Below are 23,781 nucleotides of genomic sequence, written 5' to 3'. Positions count from 1 at the left end.
CCGCGATTGCATCCGCCCTGCGCAAATTATAAGCCGATTACTCGACACCCCTCCCTTTACAACCGCTAGGTACACTACAGCCTTTGTTAAGAAAGACAGTTTTTTAGGGTTCCGTAGTAAACAAGGAACCCTTATAGTTTCGCCATGTCCGTCCGTCTGTCTGTCTGGCCGTCTGTCCGTACTCGGTTAATCTCAGAGACTATTAGTGCTAGAAATCTGTAATTTGGCATGGGTATAAATATTAATCACGCCGACAAAGTGGTGAAATAAAATTTTGATAAATATTTTTTTAGGGTAGCTCCCCTACATGTAAAGTGGGAATGAACTTTTTTTTTCTCGTCTACTCCATAATGTGGGGTATCGTTGAATAGGTCTTTTAAAAATACTGGTCTGCGAACATCATTTTTTGATTATTAGATCTGTTTGTAAAATATGATGTTTTAAATTTTTATTAGAGTCAAGTGTCCCCCCCCCTCTATCAGCCAAATGGTAGTATATAGGAACGTGAATTTTTCACAGCACTAGAATGTATAATCAATGTTAAAGGAAAACTATCATGGCTAAGTAAGGTTCACAGGTTAAGGAGTTACATCTGTTTTTCGAGGATTGTGACTACGGAACTCTACACTGCGCGTGGCCCGCCACGCACTTGGCCGGTTTTTATAATCTGAAATATTTTGTAAGGAGCTTTTACAGATGATGTATAAGCCAGCCCCATCGTTACAAACTACATTACACAGCTAAATCAGAAATGAGGAGATCCGTAGGAGAACTAGAGTAACCGGCATAGCTCGACGGGTTACGAAGCTTAATAGGCTACTTGACAATTTTTTTAAGTTGGTCGTAAATGGTTAATATTTGTCCTATTATATCAAAAAAATTAACACTATATTTTTTTGCGCCCTAAAAACCGTATTTGTAAACAACAGTATAACCACAGGGTTATACTGTTGTTTACAAATGCATGACGTCAGAGCACAGATAATCTATCGGCCAAACATGGCCGACACTGTTTTCACCTGTCTAAGAAAAATATTTTTTTAAATTAAAGTTTTACGGTTTTTAGGGCGCAAAAAAATATAGTGTTAATTTTTTTGATATAATAGGACAAATATTGTCAAGTAGCCTATTGGCAATGGGCAGGGCACATATGTAGTTCGTAAAGGATTCAGGCGGCGCAAAACCGTGGCGTGTGGAAGTCCCTACAAGAGACCTATATCCAGCGGTTGACGTCTATCGGTTGATGATGATGTTGAAGTAATAGTTTACTATCGGTATCTCTGTACCGATAATAAGACTTCCTCCGGATAAATCAGTACCCTTATAATAAATGCGAAAGTGTGTTTGTTTGTTGGTTTGTCCTTCAGCACGTCGCAACGGTGCAACGGATTGACGTGATTTTTTGCATGGGTATAGATAAAAACCTGTAGAGTGACATAGGCTATACTTTTTATCCCGGAAAAATCAAAGAGTTCCCACGGAATTTTTAAAAAACCTAATTCTACGTGGACGAAGTCGCAGGCATCAGCCAGTTGTTTCTAAGTTGGTAAGTAGGTACTAAAAGAAATCTAACTTGAAATAAACCAGTCATTAGTGAGGAGTTACGATCGAACGTTATTAGAATACGCGCCGCGGCAGCGCGGCGGCAGTCCCAACTCTTTTATCTCCAACATCTTTATGGGGGAAATTTTCGTGAGAATTCTAATTAAATTTCTCGAGATAGCGGCGGCGTCGAGTCGACAATGGCTTCAGTTGCGCCACAGAATAAAAAGAAAGACAGCAGACCGACACTTTTGATTTTGTCGTACAGTTTTTTCATTTCACGATGGCGAATGGGTCATGCTTGTGTGTAAGTCGTATCGGTATAAGGTACAGGTACAGTAAATGTGTGCGTTTGCGAGCGCTTGCTCGCGACTGATTGGTCCGACATGCACGCAAACTTACGCAATGTCCGTGTATACGACGTAACCACAAAAGTTCACTCGCCTTCGTGAATTGCAAGAACTATAGGGACTTAAATGACTACCACGACGATCCTTCAACTTAAGGCTTAAACTGTAGTCCGCAACAGGTTGAGATGGCAACCGGCGGATGCGGCGTATGAGGCGGAGGGCCACACAGACGCACGTCATCCGCGCTCGCCCGTACAGGGTTAGCGCAGGGGCTGTGCGGGCGTTCCCTCCCCGATTGTCATTTCGTATACCTAATAATACGTAGGCCAGTTTAGAAGGATAATTCAATTACATAGTATTCAACGATGAACGATAGCCACTGAGCTCATTTGACATTTATTTTTAATTCATGGAAAGTTGTATGGGAAAAATCATTTTCATGAAAAATCATTTCAATATCACTCAGTGAAGCAGCAATGTAGAATCAACTAATGTCAAATGAGCTCGGTGGCTATCATTCATCGTTGTGCACTGAGCTCATATCTCATCTGAATAATATTTAAAAAAAAAAAAAAAAAAAGTTAGCGAATCAGCATGCGGGTTGCTCCTTCGTCCCGCACTTACCGCACGATTGCTCTGTCTAGACGACTTCGTCGGACCTCTGTATGTAATATCCTCTGTGGTTGTGCCATGATAACCGTCATACGACAGTCTTCACGAAGTACTACCGGACTTATTTAACAAGCAATTATCACCCATATTTTTACTTAACTAGAGTATGTTTTCCCAATTAGTTCTTTTAATTAATTGATATAACAAACCTTTGATGACTTGTTGTGTTTTATTATTATTTCTTTGAAAGAAACGTCTACATCGTTTAAAACTTTAAAAGTTTCCTTTACAATTTGTAGCTTATTGTAACTACACGTTTCTACGGTTTTAATGAGTTGCTTTGATACCTAAGTTTACGACTCTTACCTAAACTAGGTAAGGTATATGAGGTATACCAAGGTAATTATAAAATCTATTTACATATCTATATAACTAACTTAAAAGGTAAACAAGTAGGTACAGTACGCGGCAGAAAATAGTGTACATCGGTCTTTAGAATGACATTTCGGCTTTGTAGAGCGTTGTCTCTGTCATTCATACCTATGTGACGTTAGTTACCGCGAACTGACAAAGGTCTAAAGCGCCTGGCAAATCGCGTTGCTAACGCCTTTCACCGAGGAGATTTCTGCGATTTGTTTATCTTTTAAGTCAGCTAAGGAAAACTAGGTATAGTCCGTACAAAATGACTCCTCACGCGACATTTTCAACTGTCAACTGTCATGTTAAAAGAACGGTTGGTTCACCTTTAAAATAAGGACTAAAATCGTACTTTTAACATGAAATTTGACACAAAAACTTAAATCGCGCGTGAGGAGTTAAATTTTATATGATATTTCCTATCGACCTAAAATAGAAAGACTGCATTGCAACCACATGCCATTAATTAAAAAAAAATAAGTAGTTCAGTAGACATTTTACGACGATGACTAGCGCAGCAGTTCGAAATATAAAATTTTAACGATCGAAATAAACTTCGTGAAGTGTTTTTAGTGCACTTCGTTTTTAAAAATCGAAGCGAAAATGTGAATGCAGCGTACTGCTTAACCTAGGTCGCAGAGTAGGGCGGGCGGCAAATTTTTTATTTTAATAATTGATTGAAATTATATTATCCTGTATTTCTTATTCTTTGTCATAGTATTAAGCAATAAAGATGTTTAAATTTAATTTAATTAAATTGATTAATTTTCATGCGTAAACTTATTTAAGAATCTGTTTGTAAACTGACTGACTACCTGACAATAGAAACATCTATCTAAACATTCTGTGAAAATTTCTTCCTACCTATTACGATTCACGAGATAAAATCCTGCTGACAGACAGACGGACGGACGGACAGCGGAGTCTTAGTAATAGGGTATTAGGGTATACCTACTTGGTATTTTCAACAAGGTGAAGCAATACTTCACGTCGCACCAACTGGTAACCTTACATCAGGCCCAGGTCCGGTCGTGCATGGAGTACTGCAGTCATCTCTTTGATGGCTCTGCTAAGTACCAACTAGCCGCTTTAGACGCCGTTGATCGTCGAGCCAGGAGACTTATAGGCGAAGATTCACCACTCTTGGAGAAGCTTCAGAGTCTTGATCACCTCCGAAAAGTTGCCGGCCAATCGATGTTTTACAGGATATATTTCGGAGAGTGTGCTCAGGAGCTGTTCAATCTTGTCCCTCCCTCACCTTTCTACCACCGTACCGCAAGACACCGGGCGAGTTTCCACCCCTATGTCGTCAACATTCCATCTTCGCGTTCGAAACGCTTTACGTCATCATTCCTTATACGCATGGCTAGGGTCTGGAATACTCTTCCTAGATCAGTGTTTCCTGCCTATTATAATCCGGGTATCTTTAAAACAAGAGTGAATAGGCACCTTCTAGGCAAACGCGTCCCATCTTAGGCCACATCATCACTTCCCATCAGGTGTGATCTGGTCAAGCGTGCGCCTATAATGAATAAAAAAAAATGAAAAAGGGTCCCCTTTTACCCTTTCACCTTAAAATAACCTTCGTTATTAAACGGATGGGAAGTGAAAAGCTAGCAGACAGACAGACAAACTTTCGCATTTATAATATTAGTATGGATGGACATTGGACATCCGCTAAGAAAGGATTTTTGAAATTTCAAACCCAAATAAATAAAACAGGTGTTTGCGCATTGACTTTTGTTTGCGCGGACGAAGTCACTGGTGTTTTTTTCAAATTTTCCCAACCCTTATCTGCTAATGCCTAATGCACTGGAAGTCAGTTGCTGTAAAAACGGTAATTACCCGCCGACCTTTCCGCGGCTGCCGATGTGATGACAGTAAACTTTTATTGCCAGTAAAAATGAATGTTCGTCCATCAATCGATCCAACGTAGGTACATAGATTTTGTTTACAGTCCTCCTGTAAAGTTAAGATAACATAGGTACGTACAGTACGCGGCAGAAAGTGTTCATCGACCTTTAGAAGGAGATAGCAAATTTGTAGAGCATTGTCTCTGTCGTTGACACCGACAAAACGTCATATAGGTATGAATGACAGAGACAACGCTCCACATTCCACAAAGCCGAAATTTTATTCTAATGGCCGATGTACATTACTTTCTGCGGCATACTGTAACGTGTGCCGGACGTCGGACGGGACGAGAGGATTTCTTGAACTAGAAAACGGACGGGGCGCGGGACGTTCTTTAATCTATAAACGTTATTGAATAGTAGTTCAAGAATACTCCCGTCCCGTCGTACGACTATAACTCTTCCCTTATTCCGCGTTGGCGTTTATGTGCTTACCTCAGACATGCAAAACTCAAGAGATAGAATAAGATCAAGGATATCCCGGGCTTATTCCACCTTCCTAAATAAAACGTCCTAAATGATCCATTTAGGACATCAGCTTACTTAGGAAGGTGGAATAAGCCCTTAATGAGTTGGTATCCTAAGATTGGCAACCATCAAAAAAATAGAAAGATTTATAATCAAACTTTTACAAGTAGGTAGGTGCCTAACTACTTCTGTTAAATCTTTGGAAGGAAGTAAATACGATAACTACTTCTGCATGTACGATAATATTCTGATGTCACAAAACCATGTCCACGAAATAAGTGTCCTAGATTTTTGTTAAAGCAAACATTATGGAAGCCGGCACTATTGAATCGGGGCATGCTGTCAATAAACCGGCAAGTGTAAATTTGCTTTTCGCGGCAACGCCCTGTCGCCCGGACATTGGACAATCGATATTATCTTATCACGTATGGACAATCTATTTACTTAAATAACAACTAAAATTATTAGAAAATCATCAAAAATGGTTAGATTTTCTATGGAAAAATAACTAACTAACTAGTTACCTACGTCTTTCTTGATTTTGGTACAACACAATCATGTTTCTTTTGCGCAGAGATTTTGATGTTTGAAATAATTAGGAGTGGTTGAAACTTGGACCTGCTGAACATAATATCTTTCCTGTATCTCAAAACAAACTAAGTACATTTTAAGTTAGGCTAGTAACATTTTCTGCCATGCGTCCAAAAAACTTGAAGCATGGTTTAAAAAAAAATTAAAATTAGTGAATGTCAAAGTCACCTGACATTTGACAATTTGTCAACGCCATATATATTATTTGTGTACGTCACTTTCACTATCTCATATTTTCTGAGGCTCAAAATATTTAATATTATAATTTAAAACAAAACAGCGAATATTGTTCTAATTCTATTCCAGAAGACGTATAAATTGTGACCAAAATGGCTGGCATACCTTTGATGTATGCTCAAGAAGACTGCGAACTTGGAGGAAAGGATAATATCGAGGTAAGGTTTTGTCCCGAATTGTTTCGATCAATTCGTACTTATCACATGAATGGAGCGATTATTGTCATGGCCTTCAGTATTTACATGGAATAAAAGGCGCTATTTATTTATCAGCTGCTGTTAAAAACACAGTTTTAGTCGTATGATGTATGAATTGTAAATAACATCCTTTCTTTTACTTTAAATGTAAATCTAAGAGAAAAAGAGACTTGTTTTATTTAGATATGAAGTTGAGTTTTTAATTCGGCAGATAAGATAAGAATTATTACTGTCGTGATCAGTTGTTTAATGGATGGATGTTTTAAAATGCTAATGCACTTAATTTATTTTGAACATGAGTCACATTATTAGGTACTTAATGTAATTGTTCATCAAAGAATAACTAAGTAAATAATTAACATTTTAATCCTCTAAAGCCAACTCATCAACACCAAAATGAAATAGTCTTCTAACATGTTCATTTTAAGTGGAGAACTGTTTTAGGCCCAATTTCACCAATCATTAAACCCCTGTTAGTTAAACATTGTAATGAAGTTCCTTTTTGCTAGACAATATACTTAATTAATTTTCAAAAAGGAGATAAACAAAGAATTAACAAAGTGGTTAATTGCTTGGTAAAATATGTCCATATTGATCAGAGCTAAGTTGCTAACTTGACTTGAGACCAAAAATAGCAAATTAGGCAGAAGCAGCTTATGTTTCCACTCGAAAACTGTGCATTATTTTGACCCTTCGAGCATATTGAATCATTTAAATCAGAATCTATGTCCTCAACAACAAATTAATCATAAAATCTATAAACATATTTTATATATCTACAATCTACACAAGAGTTACCATGGTTACCCAGTTTAACCCCTATTTGAATAGGTATAGGGTTCTTTCTCTGAATTGGATATATTAGCTGTTGCCCACAGCTTGGTGTTGGGTTTATTAATTTTTTACATGTTTAACCGTTTTTGAAAAACAGACTCGTGCAATCTCGCTCATAATTCGCGCATACAAGACATGGCGCGACTCCAACTCCAACAGCTGTACAAAACAGCAAGTTAATGACGGACGGCGCCATCTATAATGTGATTTAGTAAACATATTATGTGTTTGTCAACACTTTAATAAAACTAATGGCAAATTGTATTAAATTTGTAATGGCACCACAAATTCACAGTTTTTAGATTGTTTCCTTTACTTGTGCTATAAGACATTGCTACCTGCCTCAACGGGAAGAGTAGCATATAGGCAGAGAGCCTAATAATTGCATATAGGTTTTTCTCCCTATCTAAAGACTTATCTATTTTACAGGATGACTTTGCATACCGCAACAATGTAATCAATGCGGACAGAGAGATTCGCCTGGGCTTCATTCGCAAGGTGTATGGGCTGCTCACCATCCAGCTGCTGGCCACAGTGTCCATCGCCGCAGTGTTCCTGCTTGTCAAGCCTGTGCAGGGGTTCATTCATGAGAAGTAAGTAGCACTATTTCTATATTTTTTTCTAGTTCGATAGGCATAGTCTGTCTTTCTGTCTGTCTGTCTGTAAAAATACGACTGTAGTACGGAACCCTCATTGCGCGAGCCTGACTCGCACTTGGCCGGTTTTTTTTTTGGGAACCAGGTTATTTTTTTAGATTTATTTTCAAAAATAACACTTAGTACCATTGTTGCAGTAACTGGATGGTGTTCATAGCATTCATCCTGAGCATGGTAACGCTGTTCGCGCTAATCGCCAAAAGGAGGGACTACCCCGCCAATCTGTACCTGTTGGCTGGCTTTGTAAGTAACACGTTTTTGTTCACGACATGACATGACTGTTAATACTATAAGGAAAATATGATAAGTAAAAACCATTGACTAAAGGGCCAGTTGTATATCAAGCACTCAAAGTTAAGTCACAGTTACCGTTAAAATTTAAATAATGTGGGTATCTTTAAAACAAGAATGAATAAGCATCTTTTAGGCAAACGCATCCCATCATAGGCCTTCCATCAAACGCATCCCATCAGATGGGATTGATATAATTTACGCGTTTTCTGCAGTGTCCGCCGCGCCGCCCCGGCTTCGCACGGATAGCTTATTACAATTTTCGTATGGATCTAATGTTTTTGAAAATAAAATATAGCCTTTGTTACTCAGGAATAATGTAGCTTTCTACTGATGAAAGAATTTTCAAAATCTGTTCCAGAGATAAACAAACTTTACCTCTTTATAATAATACTAGCTTATGCCCGACTTATGACTTCATCCGCTTGGACTACACAAATTTCAAACCCCTATTTTACCCCTTTACAGGTTGAACTTTGAAAAATGCTTTCTTAGCGGATTCCTGTGTCATAATAGCTATCTGCGTGCCAAATTTCAGCCCGATCCATCCAGTAGTTTGAGCTGTGCGTTAATAGATCAGTCAGTCACTCACCTTTTCTTTGTATATATTTAGATTATATTGGAAAGACATTAGTTGAAGGTTGTAAAATGTACACTTATCTCCACAGACCGCGGTACAAGCGTACACAATAGGTGTAGTTGTATCCTACTACAACACAGCTGTGGTTCTACAAGCTCTCGCTCTCACCTTCACCGTGGTGTTCGCGCTGACACTCTTCACTCTCAACACCAAACGCGACTTCTCCTTCATTGGATATGGGTATGTATACTTAAAACCCAAACAGCCCCTCCCTCTCCCCAGCCACACACTGCTCGTGTGGCGTGGCATAGGAAGTAGCGAGGAAAGGAGGCAGAGACGTAGTGTGGCTGCGTTACTCGCGTTCATACCCGACCGAGGAACATGGCGTGCGGCATGCGAGTCACTTCTCTGCTTGCTACTTCCCATGCCACACGGGCAGTGTGAGGCCGGGGGTAATATGAGTATATTAATGAGTAAAGTGGCTCATACTGCCGCACTCAGAGTCGCTTAATTGTTACTTAAGTTTAGTTAAAACGAGACAGAGCTATATCTCTCACATAAATCTGTCTCGTTTTAACTCAATCTTAAGTAACGATTAGCGACTCTGAGTACGGCAGTAATTGGTGATGCTCGCTCACTGTTGGCTTCAATGTATTGTTGCAACTAGATTACCATAAATTCACAATCACAATGATTGAGATAGTTTGATGCAGTTTTCCCGCAACCGAGCAGCTGTACTTTTGACATGACAGTTGACACACACAGAGTTAAAATGGCACGTAAGAACTCATTTTGTACGTACTATAACTACTATGTATTTCTATTTCAGCCTGGGAGCGGGTCTATGCGTGCTCATTGTGGGAGGTATTTTACAGATCTTCCTCCAAAGCTCAGTCTTCGAGTTCGCTTTGTCATTCACGGGCGCGATCTTCTTCAGCCTCTTCCTGATCTTCGACACGCATCAGATGATGACCGTCCTCTCTCCCGAGGAGTACATCCTAGCTACTATCAACTTGTATATGGACATTCTGAATCTGTTCCTGTACATTTTGCGCATACTGAATGAGTTGAACAGGAATTAAGTAGTATTGCAGAGGTTATTCCAATTCGTTTTGCTTTCAATTATGTTGTTTTAAAAAAGACCGACGAATCGTCACACAGGCATGAGTGACAGAGACAACGCTCTACGAAGCAGAAATCTAAGTTAACCAGCAATCTAAGAATACCAGCGATTGTCTACGACATATGTCATAAGCCATCTGTCTATGTCCCATACAAAACAAAAAGGAACGTATTTTCACGGACTCGAATCAGATGAGTGCGTAACCGCCTTGACACTGGAATTCGTAGTAAAGATAGGTCATAGGGGTTCTTTAGGGGACCATTCAGACGATGTGTCATATATTCAACCTTAATGTATTTGGTAAAGGTTGAACATGACAATATGTCGTCTGAATGGTCCCTAAAGAAGCCTCTATCTTGACTATGAATTCGAATGTTAATTTATTTGTATGTGGGTGATTCTTTGCTCCATCACTCATGATTGATAAAATTGATGTAGAAAAATAAAACTAAACGCATAAAAGTTGAAGTGGATTGGAATTAACGTTAGTTTATTTTATTGTGTAATAAAAACTTTGTGAATTTTCAATTTAATTTTAAATTATTAGATAGTTGCTCTAACAGGCTGTATTATATTTTAACCACATTCCATATATCTGTATAATTTTCATAGTACTTATATGGAAAAATATAGGAAATATCACTTTACGAATGTGGTGCAAAGAAATATTAGTTAGGATTGAATCCGATTTGATGTATTTTAAAATGATCTAATTTTTTAAGGCCTAGTACACATTGGCCATTGCACTCGGCCAATGCACTTGGCGTAGGTATATTTTCGCGGCTTTTGTAAGTTTTCTGACAAACACCAAAGGATTGTGGCGCAATTCGCAAGCATCGTTTATCATTATCGTTTATCATTTTGGCCGACATTCGTCGAACGCATTGGGCGGGTTAATACTGGAGCTATTAGGATAGATTTGACCAGATTTTTAGTTCAGTAAAACGAATGCTACATCTTAGATATTGATGTGGCTTGTTACCACCCTACCGATTACCATAATACAATAGTGATTTTCCTTGCCATGGATATTTTTATACAATGCATAGGTAACACCTGTCATACATAAACTATAAATTATTCAAAATTTAAATCATTTATTCAAATTAAGTACTATTCTAGGTCACTTTTTGATAGTCGGGATACGGATGATAGTATTGAACAGTATTACTGACGCATTTCAAGCCTGGCCTATGTATTACCAATTCTGTCCAACTTATATCTGAGACAAAGGCTGTGGAAAGCAAAATATATAGGTATGAAATGAAATATTTTTTATTTAAAAATAAATCAAGTATAAAAAATATGTAGGTACCGACATCTAATTTATATGTATGTCCAATAAAATTTATTTATATGTTCTAACGTGTTTTTGTTCTTTACCATAGTTCATACCGAATTTTTATGATGATTGATGTCATGAGCCATAGAGATAGTATACATTGAGCCCTGCCTAAAGTTTGGAACCTGCCAACTGCCATAGTTTAATGACGGCTACAGTGCAATTACCTCCCATTGGTTGACCTCAACTACAGATAATTCAACCTCAAGAGTACGCATATAAAAGGTTTCGCATAAAAAAAATCGTAAAATGTTGGCGGGGGAAAGGGGAGAATGCTTTATTGTGATTGGTGGACTCAAAAGTCACGTAATCAAACTCAACACCATCGACAGGAATACACCGTAGTAGTACTTCCAACTTCTTTGCTCAACACGTAAAGCGAAATATATATTCAAAAGGAAAAGAAAGGAATATATTTCAAAAGAACCTTAGGTATATTATTCTCAACATTTACATTTACAACCGGAATTAGAAAATTATTTACAAATATAACATGACGTATTTTTTACAAATGGTCATGAAACTTACATATCTACCTATTTTTATAAATCAGATTTCTAGAAAAAAATATCACCAATATAGTTGATTCAATCTTTTTGGCGGCTGAGAAGTGAGCTGCGGTATCGGTTCCGCGCAGAGACAGTGACTGAAAATATTTCTAAAAATCGGCCAAGTGCGAGTCAGACTCGCACACGAAGGGTTTCGTAGGTATACCATCATACATGAACTTAAATTTTTTAAACACTTATTATTTTCATAGCAGCATTTTGAAATTAATATTATTTGCTTATTATAGCGACAATACAAATACACATTCTGTGAAAATTTTAACTCTACCTATTACGGTTCACGAGATACAGCCCGCTGACAGACATACAGACGGACAGACAGCGGAGTCTTAGTGATAGGATCCCGTTGGCACCCTTCGGGTACGGAACCCTAAAATGCCCCTAACCCCAAAAAGTACTTATTATAGTTTCCTAATTATCGCCAAAAATATGGGAATGAAATTTAAAAAACTGATGTTTAAACAAAAGTTTGCGACGTAGGAGGACCAAACAAAAACCTTGGTCTTACGTAGAATTATTTTTTAGAAACATCAGATTTTGAAAACTCACGTTTTTTGGCTAACCCCTTTTTAGAAAAAGGACGGTACTATGTCGTTGCGACGCGACTTGTGACTAACTTCTCCACTGCCAATACGTTAAATACATCACCTTTTATCACATACAGAATAATTTAGCGAACTATCGTGAGTGATTTCCATTGTAAATATAGATGATTCCGGCTGTACTCACGTGGTTAGTCGACATAAGCCCGACTAGTTTCGAAGCGGTCCTTGCGAGCCGCGGCCCGAGCAGCGAGCCGCGTCGCGAGCCGAGTCCCTGTGAAAAAGGACCCTGGTTGGGTTCGAGACTAGTCGGGCGTACGTCGACTAACCACGTGAGTACAGCCGGGATAATCTATACATACATATTAAGCTACAGAAACATTTATAGCACAGTTATTAAACAATTGGTCTTATACTTGACTATACAAAGATATTGATACTGACAGGAAAATCAGCATTGAAAAAATTACAATCTTGTTTTGAAATGCATTTCAATTATTGTTGGTGCCTAAGGGTTTTGAAGATTTTGGCCTACCAATCGGCTATTTTATTTTGGAAAAAAGTAAAATAGCCGACTGCTAGTCGGCTATTTTACTTTTTTCCAAAATAGCTGCCACACAAAGCATAATATATTAATCAATAGCTGGCATCAAAAGACTAACAATAAATTAATGTTCGATATGAAATGTATATAACTTAAAAATATATAAACAATTAAGATAAGGAATATGTTTGTGTGGCGTGATTATAGAAAAAGATCATAAGTGTGACTGGTTGTTGATGCAATAGTTTTGCGGAATTGCTACTCGAATTCTGAGGCCGAACGTACATATTATATGAGATATGTCATCACTATAATATGCTGTTAGTACAACTTTGATAGCTTATATCTCGGTAACTAGAGACTTTGAATAGAATAGAATATGTTTTTATTCAAGTAGACTTTTTACAAGCGCTTTCGAATCGTCGGGTTTTTTTTACTTTACCACTACTTTACTTTTAGTTTTAATTTACCACTGGTTCGGAATGCCGTTCCTACCGAGAAGAACCAGCAAGAAACTCGGCGGTTGCTCTTTTTAATTTTAATTTTACAATTTACAATGTTATTATACCATACTATACAAGCCATTGCAGCCCTGTGCATTGCTGAAGCGAGTCAAATCCAAGCTTTTTTATCATTTACATAGTCTTCGACTGTATAATGTGCTTTTTTTAGGAGCATACTTTTAACACATTTGGAAGAGTTTGTCTTATAAAAATACTTGTTTGTATTGAAGCCAGCTATTGAATAAATAAGGTTTTATGTAACATTTTTGAAATAAGATGAAAATGGCGGACCACTAGGTAGGCCAGGCCCCATTTTAAAATATTCAAGCCCCTTTCTTATGAATTATTTCGAATTAAGACACCCTTCAGGATAAATGTCACTATCGTCACTGAATATATCCTCCAGTGCCTCTATTTCCATCACACTGTCTTCTTGCAATTCAGGCTGATCTTTGGGCATCGGATGGAATATCATCAGATGTATCGACATATAATACAAGTCCGTGAAAGTTTCGTCACAATTTTTGCATTTTAATTTGATAGGTTGCTCTGGAGGTTGCGGCCTGAAAAAAAAATTAATAAACTTATGACACAATTTCCCAACCAATAATATTGTATTATGCGTACAAAATGACTTCTCACGCACCATTTATGTGTGATAGTCACGCGGTTTGACGGCTCTAAATTAAACTTAAAACTGTCAAACTGTGTCTGTCCCTTTCATATTACATTAGTAAGAAGAGGATGCGAATACTCTAAAATTTCGGTGTACTCAGAATCAGTACCAATATCGCCTTTTTTTATAAACTGGCCCCTCTGTGGCTCTTCCATTCTACGTGACATTGGTGAAGTGCATTGTGCTCGGTGTAGCACTACTGAAAGCCACGAAGCAAAATAAGAAGAAGAACTTTATGTGTCAATTATCATGTCAAAAGTACGATTTTAGTCCTTATTTCAAAGGTAAAATGAAATGAAATGATTTATTTGTTCTACAAAGGTCTTTTTAAAAATTGTGCCAGGGTAAACTGCACTTTTGACATTCCAGTTAACCTATAGAGTTAAAATTGGCACGTGAGAAGTCATTTTGTACGACTATACCTGACTAGATGATGCCCGCGACTTCGTCCGCGTGGATTTAGGTTTTTAAAAATCCCGTAGGAACTCTTTGATTTTTCGGGATAAAAAGTAGCCTATGGGCTATGTCCTTCCCCGGGATGCAAGCTATCGCTGTACCAAATTTCGTCAAAATCGGTTGAACCGATGGGCCGTGAAAGGCTAGCAGACAGACAGACACAATTTCGCATTTATAATATTAGTATGGATTATGTTCAAAAATGTCACATACAGCAATGATGTCTTAAAAATATGTAATATCAATAATTTCATAGCACTACCCAATACCCATATTGAAAAGTGAAAGTGTGTTTGTTTGTTGATTTATTGGTTTGTCCTTCAATCACGTCGCAACGGAGCAACGGATCGACGTGATTTTTTGCATGGGTTAAGTTAAAGACCTGGAGAGTGACATAGGGTACTTTTTATCCCAGAAAATAAAAGAGTTCCCCCAGGATCTTAAAAAAACTAAATCCACGCGAACGAATAAATAAATAATAAATAAATAATTTATTGTTTCACCAAAATAAGTCGAAGTGGCGAGCATCAGCTAGTTCAATAATATCACATTGAATAATACACTTTTCCCTAAGAAAATAGTTGCTACTGCACAAAACAGACTAGAAAAATACTAGAACATACCTTAAAACATCATCCAAAGTCTTCAACTTCTTGACTTCCTGACTAGCGATAGCTTTGCATGTCTGACTGTGCTTAGTCAACAGTTCGAAAGTGTCAAAACACTCATTGCATCCGTAACATATGCTCTTGTTGTGACACGTTTCATGTACCATAAGGTCTGTGGATGTTGTGAAATCTACAAAAAAAAAGTTACAAATAAATAAATAACAACAATGTTTTACTGACTTTCTCGGATTCATTGGTTTATTAACGTTATGTCTGTAGTGAGATCTATAAGGCGCAGTTTGACTTTGCTCAGACTTCAGACACTGTTAAAACGAGACAGCGTTATATCACTGGCAGAAATCGGTCTCGTTTTAACTGAAACTTACGTCTGAGCAGAGTCAAAGTATAGGCTCTATAGATCTCAGCCTTAATAAAAGCCCCGCAAATTGCTAATGCTTGTGGCCGCCATTTTTGTGACGTCAGCACTAGACTTAAGTTTCGAGCTGATGGTATTTTTATTTCGGCTGACGTCAAAATGACGTCATTTCGATGTTAATGAGACATAGTTCCAGCGAAATAGCAAATGCGGGACTTATATATGATTTTAAGCAAGGCGTCCACTAAAAACAGGTCGGGCGACCATTTTTGCGTACTCAACAAAGTCAAAAGAGTTCGAACGGGATTTTAATAAAGCTAAATGTACGCGGAGTAAGGCGTGGGAATTATCTAGTAAATAATAATAGTTCTGTATTAAGAGTTTACTTTTAGATTGTAGGCTGTTGTATGTTCAAAGATTTTTGTTGGAATTACTTCATAAATACAGTAAATTATTAAGTACTTCAAACAAAAAGTAATGAATAATAGTAAAATTTTGCGACATTATTGGGATTCGTTCTAATTTTCTTTACATAAGGGTTTAAATAATATTATATATTAAGAATAAAGCTACATAATAATAATAAATATAATATTACCATACCATGCACTAAATCACTTACTTCGTCTACAGATAGGACAAACATAGTTACTTTTGTTCCTCTCGGGCGATATGCAATTATTGTTCTTTCTCTTTACCGATTTGTATGAATGTTGGGCGATCACATGCGCCTAAAACAAAATGATACATTTGTATACACCAACAGATATCATTTATCTTGACAGCATTATAGAACTTTTAGAGGCCTAGAGAAGTGGAAAGCAGCATATAATGCGTTTGAAAACTCACTGGCATATTTTCTCTATGTGTCATTTATCATGTCAAAATTACGTTTCACCCTTAAGAAAGGGACTAAAATCGTACTTTTAAAATGACAGTTGACACAGAGCAAATAATTGGCAAGTGAGTTCTCAAAATGTTTGCACTTACCTTTAGGCCAGTAATACCGTTGAAGTATTTAGCACACAGTAAACACACCAGTGGAAGACAGCATGCATTGGTTCTATGTCCTCTTTTGTATGAGATCTTACCTTTAGGCCAGTAATACAGTTGAAGTATTTAGCACACCGTAAACACACCTGTGGAAGATCAGCATACATTGGTTATATGTCCTCATTTGTATAAGATCTTACCTTTAGGCCAGTAATACAGTTGAAGTCTTTAGCACACAGTAAACACACCAGTGGAAGATCAGCATGCATTGGTTCTATGACCTCTTCACTTAACGGTTCCTCTTTAATTTTCGTTAATAAGTACTGCAAAAAATTGGTAGTTTGGTAATATAATTTTATATTAAAATAATTTAATTTAATGATGACCGAAAAGTTGCTGGACAAAACAAAATTAGCAGCGCTTTCTTTTTCACTTGTTCTGTCGGTACAATAATATACAATAATTCAATTTAGAATAAACATTTTTCAAGGAATCGAAAACGTTATATTTGAGCTTTACGGTTTTGTGAAAAACATTAGATCTTATCTTTTGTTTTAGTATAATTTTTTTGCTGAATTGAACTTTTTTAATCTATTTTTTTATGTATATACTAGTTCTTACTGTAGTATTTTGTTTTTTTAAAATAATTAAGTTAATTTCTCACCTCTCCACTAGTTCCATTTGTTAAATGTGTCATAATTTCAGCGTCAAATGCATTGAATGGTAATGACCCTTAAACAAAAACCACACATTTTTTACCAAATAAACAATAACACAGAAAAGAGTTAAGTATTTAGTTTTAAGACACTATTTTATTTAATAAGAAACCAAAATCTATTTTATTTTCATACTATTTTGGTATGAAAGCATACTAATAGATTTTAGTAATTGTACATCAAAGATTTTGAGTTTATTGTGAAATAAAACAGTTTTACTGGGCAATGTGGGCAGCAAAATGTAGGAAAGCGGACCACGCCTAGGTGTGAAAACGCTAAGTCGAAGAAGAAGTGAAATAAAACGCAATTATGATAAATCAATATTTATAATTTTAGAAAAGATTTTTTCTATTACCATAACATCTAACAATATAGTACAATAATAATAGTAGTATAGCACAAAAATAGTAACAAATTATGTTTTCTTAGTACATAACATTGAAAAAAAAAACTAAAATACGTACACTCCACTGAACTAACTAATAAACAATGTTATTGTTAAGCTTAAATGTTACTTGTGGTTACTACTTAATAATATGTATGTTAGGCGGCCATTACACGATCAATCAGGGGTCAGTTCAATCAATGAGTTGTGATTGAGGGTGAAGTGAATCAAAGATTAAAAATATTATATTTCAAACTCTTTTCCACCCTGCCACGACGGCCCATGTCACACACCTAGTCGTGCTAGTGTAGGTGAAGCTTCGAGGTTTTATACACCTTGTTACAAGTTTGATAACTATCTTGAACCGTGACATCGTGAGGAAACTTGCATGCCTGAGAGTTTTTTTTTAAAGAATATTAGCCAAGTTAATTGCTGACTATATTCCCCTTTCCCCTCAAATTAAGTGTAAAACTTGTGCTAGGAGTAGGTACGACAATAGTGTGTGGTGGTGGTGGCTATGGTTTTCAGTCCGCTCCTTTAATTGTGCTATCGAGGCTCTTATATTATTTCATTATATTATATAGAGTTCATTATAATGTTCTCAAAGATGTGTGAAAACCGCAGTACAAAGAGCCATAGAGAAGAAAAGAAGAAGATGTGTGAAATCTACCAATCCGTACTGAGCCAGCATGGTGGACAATGTCCTTAAACCCCTCCCATCTGAGAGACCTTTGCTCGGTGTGGGCCAATGATGGATTAAAATAACGATTTCAATGCCTCTCTTCTCTCTCTGGACTGGTTTCCGCACTTAAACGTTTCCGTCTGTTGTGCGTGGATTTCAATGCCTTTCGACGATGATTTCCATGCTTGCCTCTTTTGTCTCCAAAATCATCACCATCTTTAAGCTTTTTATGAACAGTTGTTATTGGACTGTCATTGATCGCCAAAGTATTTTTAAAGAATAACTTACAAACTCTGATTCTCTTGCCATCCACAGAAAGGTAGTAAGCATTGTTTGGCTGGCGTTGGCTGTCTATTTTTTTGTATTGGTATTTAGGTTTAATGATAGTCATATTATTTTTAATAAAAATACGTTGTTGAGTCAAATTGCCCATATTCCAATAATTTTTTAATATCTTTTGTCTATCATTCTGAGTCATTTTTTCTGAGCATTTTAAGCGACAATTTATGCCGCATGGGGGTTTTAATGTTCTTTCTGAAACGAGTTTTTTCGATTTGGAACTTGATATATATCGCTTTCCAGAGTTGCGTAGAATCTTTGCCGTTTTATATGCATTCATAGCTCCTTTGCATTTCACCTGTTCTGGTTGAGATTCCATATTTTTTGACAAGAAAGACAACGTTTGTAACAGCTTATCATCGCCTTCATTAACAGAACATGTTTCATAATGTAAATTGAATGAACCTTTTTGTTTCACATAAATTTCTTTCACATTTGCTTTTGATTGTGAATGGATTGAAACATCGTCATTACTGTGATCTGGGTTACTTAATCTTGAACAAGACCTCACTGGAATCTCTGAAATGAAAATAAGCACTATATTTCAATTCATAAATTCCAACTATTACAAAAAAAAATACATACAAAGAATAATGTCATATAACTCAAAATACAAGAAATGTTTTCTGATTACAAGATAAAGTTTTATTCTTCTTCTTCCTTACCTTATCCCACGCTACGTGGGGTCGGCACAACATGTCTTCTTCTTCCACTCATTCCTGTCATTCGTCAACGTATTATCCACCTCTTTTTCACGCATATCCTCTTTCACGCAATCCATCCACCTTTTCTTTGGTCGTCCTCTCCTCTTTTTTCCTTCCACATGCATACTTAACATTCTTCTAGTGACATGGCTTTCTTCCCTCCGCATTATATGCCCATACCATGCCAGCCTATTACCCCTCATCTTTTCTACCACTGGCGCTACTTTCAAACTACCCCTTATATATTCATTCCTTATCTTATCCATCCTTGTCACACCACACATCCATCTCAACATTCGCATTTCAGTCGCATGTACTCTCCTCTCATCCGTCCCTTTTTACCGCCCAACATTCTGAACCCTACAATGTGACAAGTCTAACGACTGTTTTTTAGATTTTCCCCTTAAGTTTAAGGGGCATTTGCGGGTCGCATGTAATACCTGAGACCTGTCGCCATTTCATCCATCCCGCATTCATTCTATTGTTCACGTCTCGGTCAATATTACCGTCGTTTTGGAAGATCGAACCGAGGTACCGGAAGATAAAGTTTTATTATATACTTATTTTACTAAAGAACAATACAACCAAAAACCTTTAGAGTTAAAAACTTAACATTATCATTTTAAATTAAAAAAATACCTACTTACCTTGTCCTTCTGTTGGTTTTTGCACTACCTATTACTTTTTTCACATTACTTAACTTAAAAACAGATTTTAATTTTACGATTTTCCTTAATCCGAAGTTTAGAATAGGGGAACAAAGTCAACACATAGCAATAGCAAAAAAAGAATTGTGGAATAACATCTCAAAACAACAAATGACACTATTAAGATGAATTTAAAAAAACTGCAATAAAACTCCTCTTTTACTACATAATTTAATTAATAAAAAGTTTGTGTATCAAAGTATGAGAATAATTAGTTGAAATCTATACATTATATAAAAAAATAAACTGATCGACTGACATATCAATGTACAACTCATATCACTGGATTAAAAAACTTAAAACTTATGCATGTAAGTTATCTCTATGACATATACCCCTGTTAATAAATGGTTTTGAGAAATTCCAAAACGAACTTTAAAAGTCAAAAGTTAAAATTCATTTGTTGCATTATACAATATACATTGCTTTTCCGAACGTATAATATTATATTATAAAAACAAGTGGTTTAGGGTTTAAATATGTTATTCAAACATGATTAAAAATTGATAGAACTAGGAGATAACGAATAAAAATGAAATGTCAAAATCTAAAAAATATAAATCCGACGATGTCTATAACATGGGTATACAACTTATTTTAGGCATCAGTGGTTTAACCTAATTTTGGCTGTAAAATTTGGTGAAACAATAAATGATTTTTTATTTACTAGCTTATGCTCGCGGCTTCGTCCGCGTGGACTACACAAATTTCAAACCCCTATTTCACCCCCTTAGGGGTTGAATTTGCAAAAATCCTTTCTTAGCGGATGCCTACGTCATAATAGCTATCTGCATGCCAAATTTCAGCCTGATCTGTCCAGTAGTTTGAGCTGTGCGTTGATAGATCAGTCAGTCAGTCACCTTTTCCTATTATATTTAGATCATTATTATAGTGGCTGGAAAAAGATAGTTAAAATATAAAATTACCATTGATAGTAAACTGTTCTGACGGTTGCTGCTGAATCATTTCCTCCGGTTCCACCTTAATATCAAGCTTAGCATACTCATCCCCATTCTCATATATACTGCCATTATCATCATTTTCATTGTCGGACAATGCTTCCTGCTTGATTTCAACATTCATAGAGCCATCTTGCACGGAACTGTTAAAGGATTTGTCTATTTGTATTGGTTTAGGCCAAGCTTTATCTATTTCTTGTTCAAGAGGGTATCTGTAATACAAGTAGTTTAGTACATCGATGTACATACGTAGGAAAAAAACATGCGCGCTAAATTCAGGACCGCCTCCTTTTTTGAAAGTCGGTTAAAAATGATTGTGGTGCTTTTACAACAATATAAGTTAAATAATATATTTTAAATCGCGATTAACGACTAAAATTAATTAATCATGAAAATTTCGATTAAGATTAATTGATTTTAATCCTTAATCGCAATCAACTTTTTTAATTATTAATCAGATTAACTTTTTGGCAAAATTGGTTCTCATGTTATGACATGACCAAGGGAAAAAATAGGGATTAATTTTTATGTGGTATAAGATATTACTAACATAGTAGATGTCCACTTCAGACTCTGAACATCTTAAGTGGACATTCAACTCGGCAATATGCTTACAATTTGCAGGGTTTAGTAAGGAGTGTTTTGAGTTACACAGCAGAATTTTCTCAAATAGACATTCTTTAACAGCATGCCTTATTGTGATGGTGTTATAAAGAAGTTTTGTTTACCTCTGTTGAAGTATTTGGTCACTACTTTTCACAACTGTTGCAAAGTTGCAAGCGCTGTATAACAGCTCATAGCATGTCCTGCATATTACTTTTGAATGCTTATCTGATTGCTTAACCTGAAAAATTTGGTAGCATCTTTTTTTTATTATTCACAAAACATTTTGTCAGAAATTCAACCATATTAATATGCCTTACTCACAACCTTGAATGGAAGAAAGATAGAGATAAGTATTTCCAATGTAACTTAAATTTATAACTTTGTAACTACAATTTTGGTAACAACATGAAAAATAAAAATAAAATAAATAAATAGTAAGTTGTAAGTGAAACTAATAACAGACAAAAAACCAGCTTGTCTAGCATTTGAATATGGTAATACTTTTTTGTGCATCAGGATGATGGGTGTATGTGAGCAAATGGGCATGCTTTATACACTAGAGCAATGTACGAGCAATAATAATAATAAGTCTTTATTTGTTCCAATTACAACTTTGCTTAAAATTACCCTCAACCGCCAAACTAGGTTAACCCGTGTCATGGGGGTCAGTCTCTTCCCAGATATGCAATGGCAATGATTAATATTTTTACTTTAGAGTGTGTATGAGCGCGTATTTCGGTGTGTGTGTGTACAGACACACACATACACAAACCCATACATGCAATGTACCGAATGTACGCAAAATTTTGAAGCAATGTGCTATTTTAAAAAGTAAACAAGATAAACTTTATCTTATGAAAATTTTGACATTTTTATAGATTCCCAATTTTAAAAAACCACAAGTCTCACAGTTGTCAACAATTGTTTATTATTTCCCGTACCAGCAGGCAGCGTTCATAAAAAATATATACTAATACTAGCTGATGCCCACCACTTTGTCCACATGGATTTACATTTTTCAAAATCCCGCAGGAACTTCTTGATTTTCTGGGATAAAAAGTAGCCTATGTGTTATTCCAGGGTATAATCTATCTCAATTCCAAATTTCATCCAAATCCGTTCAGCCGTTTTTGCGTAATTGAGTAACAAGCACCCAAACATCCACACTTTCACATTATTATGATTATAAAGGGGTGTTTGTAAGTTATTTGTATGAAGTAATCTCTGAAACTACTGAACCGATTTTGAAAATTCTTTCACCAGTAGAAAGCTACATTATTTCTGAGTGACATAGGCTGAGTTTCATTTTCAAAAAGTTACAGATTTCAGACAGATACCTGCGAAAATTGTACTAAGCTAAACAGTAGTAAAACTTGTCTTACCTTCACATTAGTAAGCTTCTCCAAGTCTTCAACGATGGTATTCTCCATTCCATCCCAAGGCGGAGTCCACTGTTCGAAAATATTGAACAAAATAGCGTTCGGGCTCATAATATGCAAACATGCGCGGCATTCTAAAATGGTTACTTCATTTTCGCTATTGTTTGCATTAAACTCATGTTCACCCATCATAGATCACTGCCAACCACACATCATTGTTTAATTAATTCACAATTTATTAAAAAATAAAAACATCTAAAATCCATGATAATGCACTGAGTTTGATGTGCTTGACATTTTATAAAGATTTTTGACCTTTTTGATGCCTTTTTGACATAAACCACAGACAAAAGATTTAGATACATTAAAATTACCTATTTTTTAGTGCATCTAAAATATAACTAATACCTGTTTCAAGCTATTTCATATTTACTACCATTTACTACGCTATTTATTGCAAGAAACATTCCTTTCCTATCACTTAGATAAATAATTAATACCGTAATCAAAATATTAGTTACCACTTTATCGCACAAACTGTATCCTAAAAAATATAAAGAAACGAAAAAATATTAACTACTTTCATACATTTAAATATATACGAAAACAAAACAAAACTCACTAAAATTGTTAATTGAGAGTACTGAGACAATTTATTAATAATTTATGAAATATATTGCAAAAACTGCTTCGTTTCCTTACATTGAACAAAATAGGGAAAGACAAAAAGATTTTTGTCTATGCTCACCGTGGTGGTGGTGTGGTATTTTTTTAATCTTTTTCATATCTCTATTGCATTTTTAGTTAATCGTCTGTGATTTTTGATGGTTTTGTTCTGTGGCTTTATCCGTGACCACAAAAAACTAGAATCCAGAGCTATGTAA

General features: G+C 36.1%; 2 protein-coding genes across 4 annotated transcripts; one reads left to right on the top strand and one right to left on the bottom strand.

Moving 5' to 3' along the window:
* The first annotated feature begins 6,091 nt into the window (after positions 1-6,091).
* Positions 6,092-10,860, top strand: LOC117981822 (protein lifeguard 4-like). Its single transcript, XM_034968028.2, has 5 exons — positions 6,092-6,288; positions 7,591-7,754; positions 7,955-8,060; positions 8,777-8,928; positions 9,518-10,860. Exons 1-5 carry the CDS (start codon positions 6,223-6,225, stop codon positions 9,768-9,770), a joined length of 741 nt encoding a protein of 246 aa, XP_034823919.1. The 5' UTR covers positions 6,092-6,222; the 3' UTR covers positions 9,771-10,860.
* A 2,645-nt stretch (positions 10,861-13,505) lies between these two features.
* On the bottom strand, positions 13,506-23,611 carry LOC117981819 (zinc finger protein piragua-like). 3 transcript variants are annotated; one of them, XM_069509788.1, is made up of 9 exons: positions 23,520-23,611; positions 22,901-23,095; positions 21,641-21,756; positions 20,880-21,124; positions 17,085-17,152; positions 16,621-16,743; positions 16,050-16,158; positions 15,067-15,241; positions 13,506-13,874 (listed from the first exon to the last, which is right to left on the bottom strand). In XM_069509788.1, exons 2-9 carry the CDS (start codon positions 23,087-23,089, stop codon positions 13,655-13,657), a joined length of 1,245 nt encoding a protein of 414 aa, XP_069365889.1. In that variant the 5' UTR covers positions 23,090-23,095; positions 23,520-23,611; the 3' UTR covers positions 13,506-13,654. The 3 variants fall into 3 exon arrangements, with proteins under 3 accessions (XP_069365889.1, XP_069365890.1, XP_034823917.1); XM_069509789.1 differs by having other exon boundaries at positions 23,419-23,543; XM_034968026.2 differs by lacking the exon at positions 23,520-23,611 and having other exon boundaries at positions 16,080-16,158; positions 22,901-23,219.
* Between the last annotated feature and the right edge of the window lie 170 nt (positions 23,612-23,781).

The sequence above is a fragment of the Maniola hyperantus genome, chromosome 4, assembly GCF_902806685.2.
Source record: "Maniola hyperantus chromosome 4, iAphHyp1.2, whole genome shotgun sequence".
NCBI classification, from domain to species: Eukaryota; Metazoa; Arthropoda; class Insecta; order Lepidoptera; family Nymphalidae; genus Maniola; species Maniola hyperantus.
Note: the sequence above shows the minus strand (reverse complement) of the source record. Positions and strands in the feature narration are given on the sequence as shown.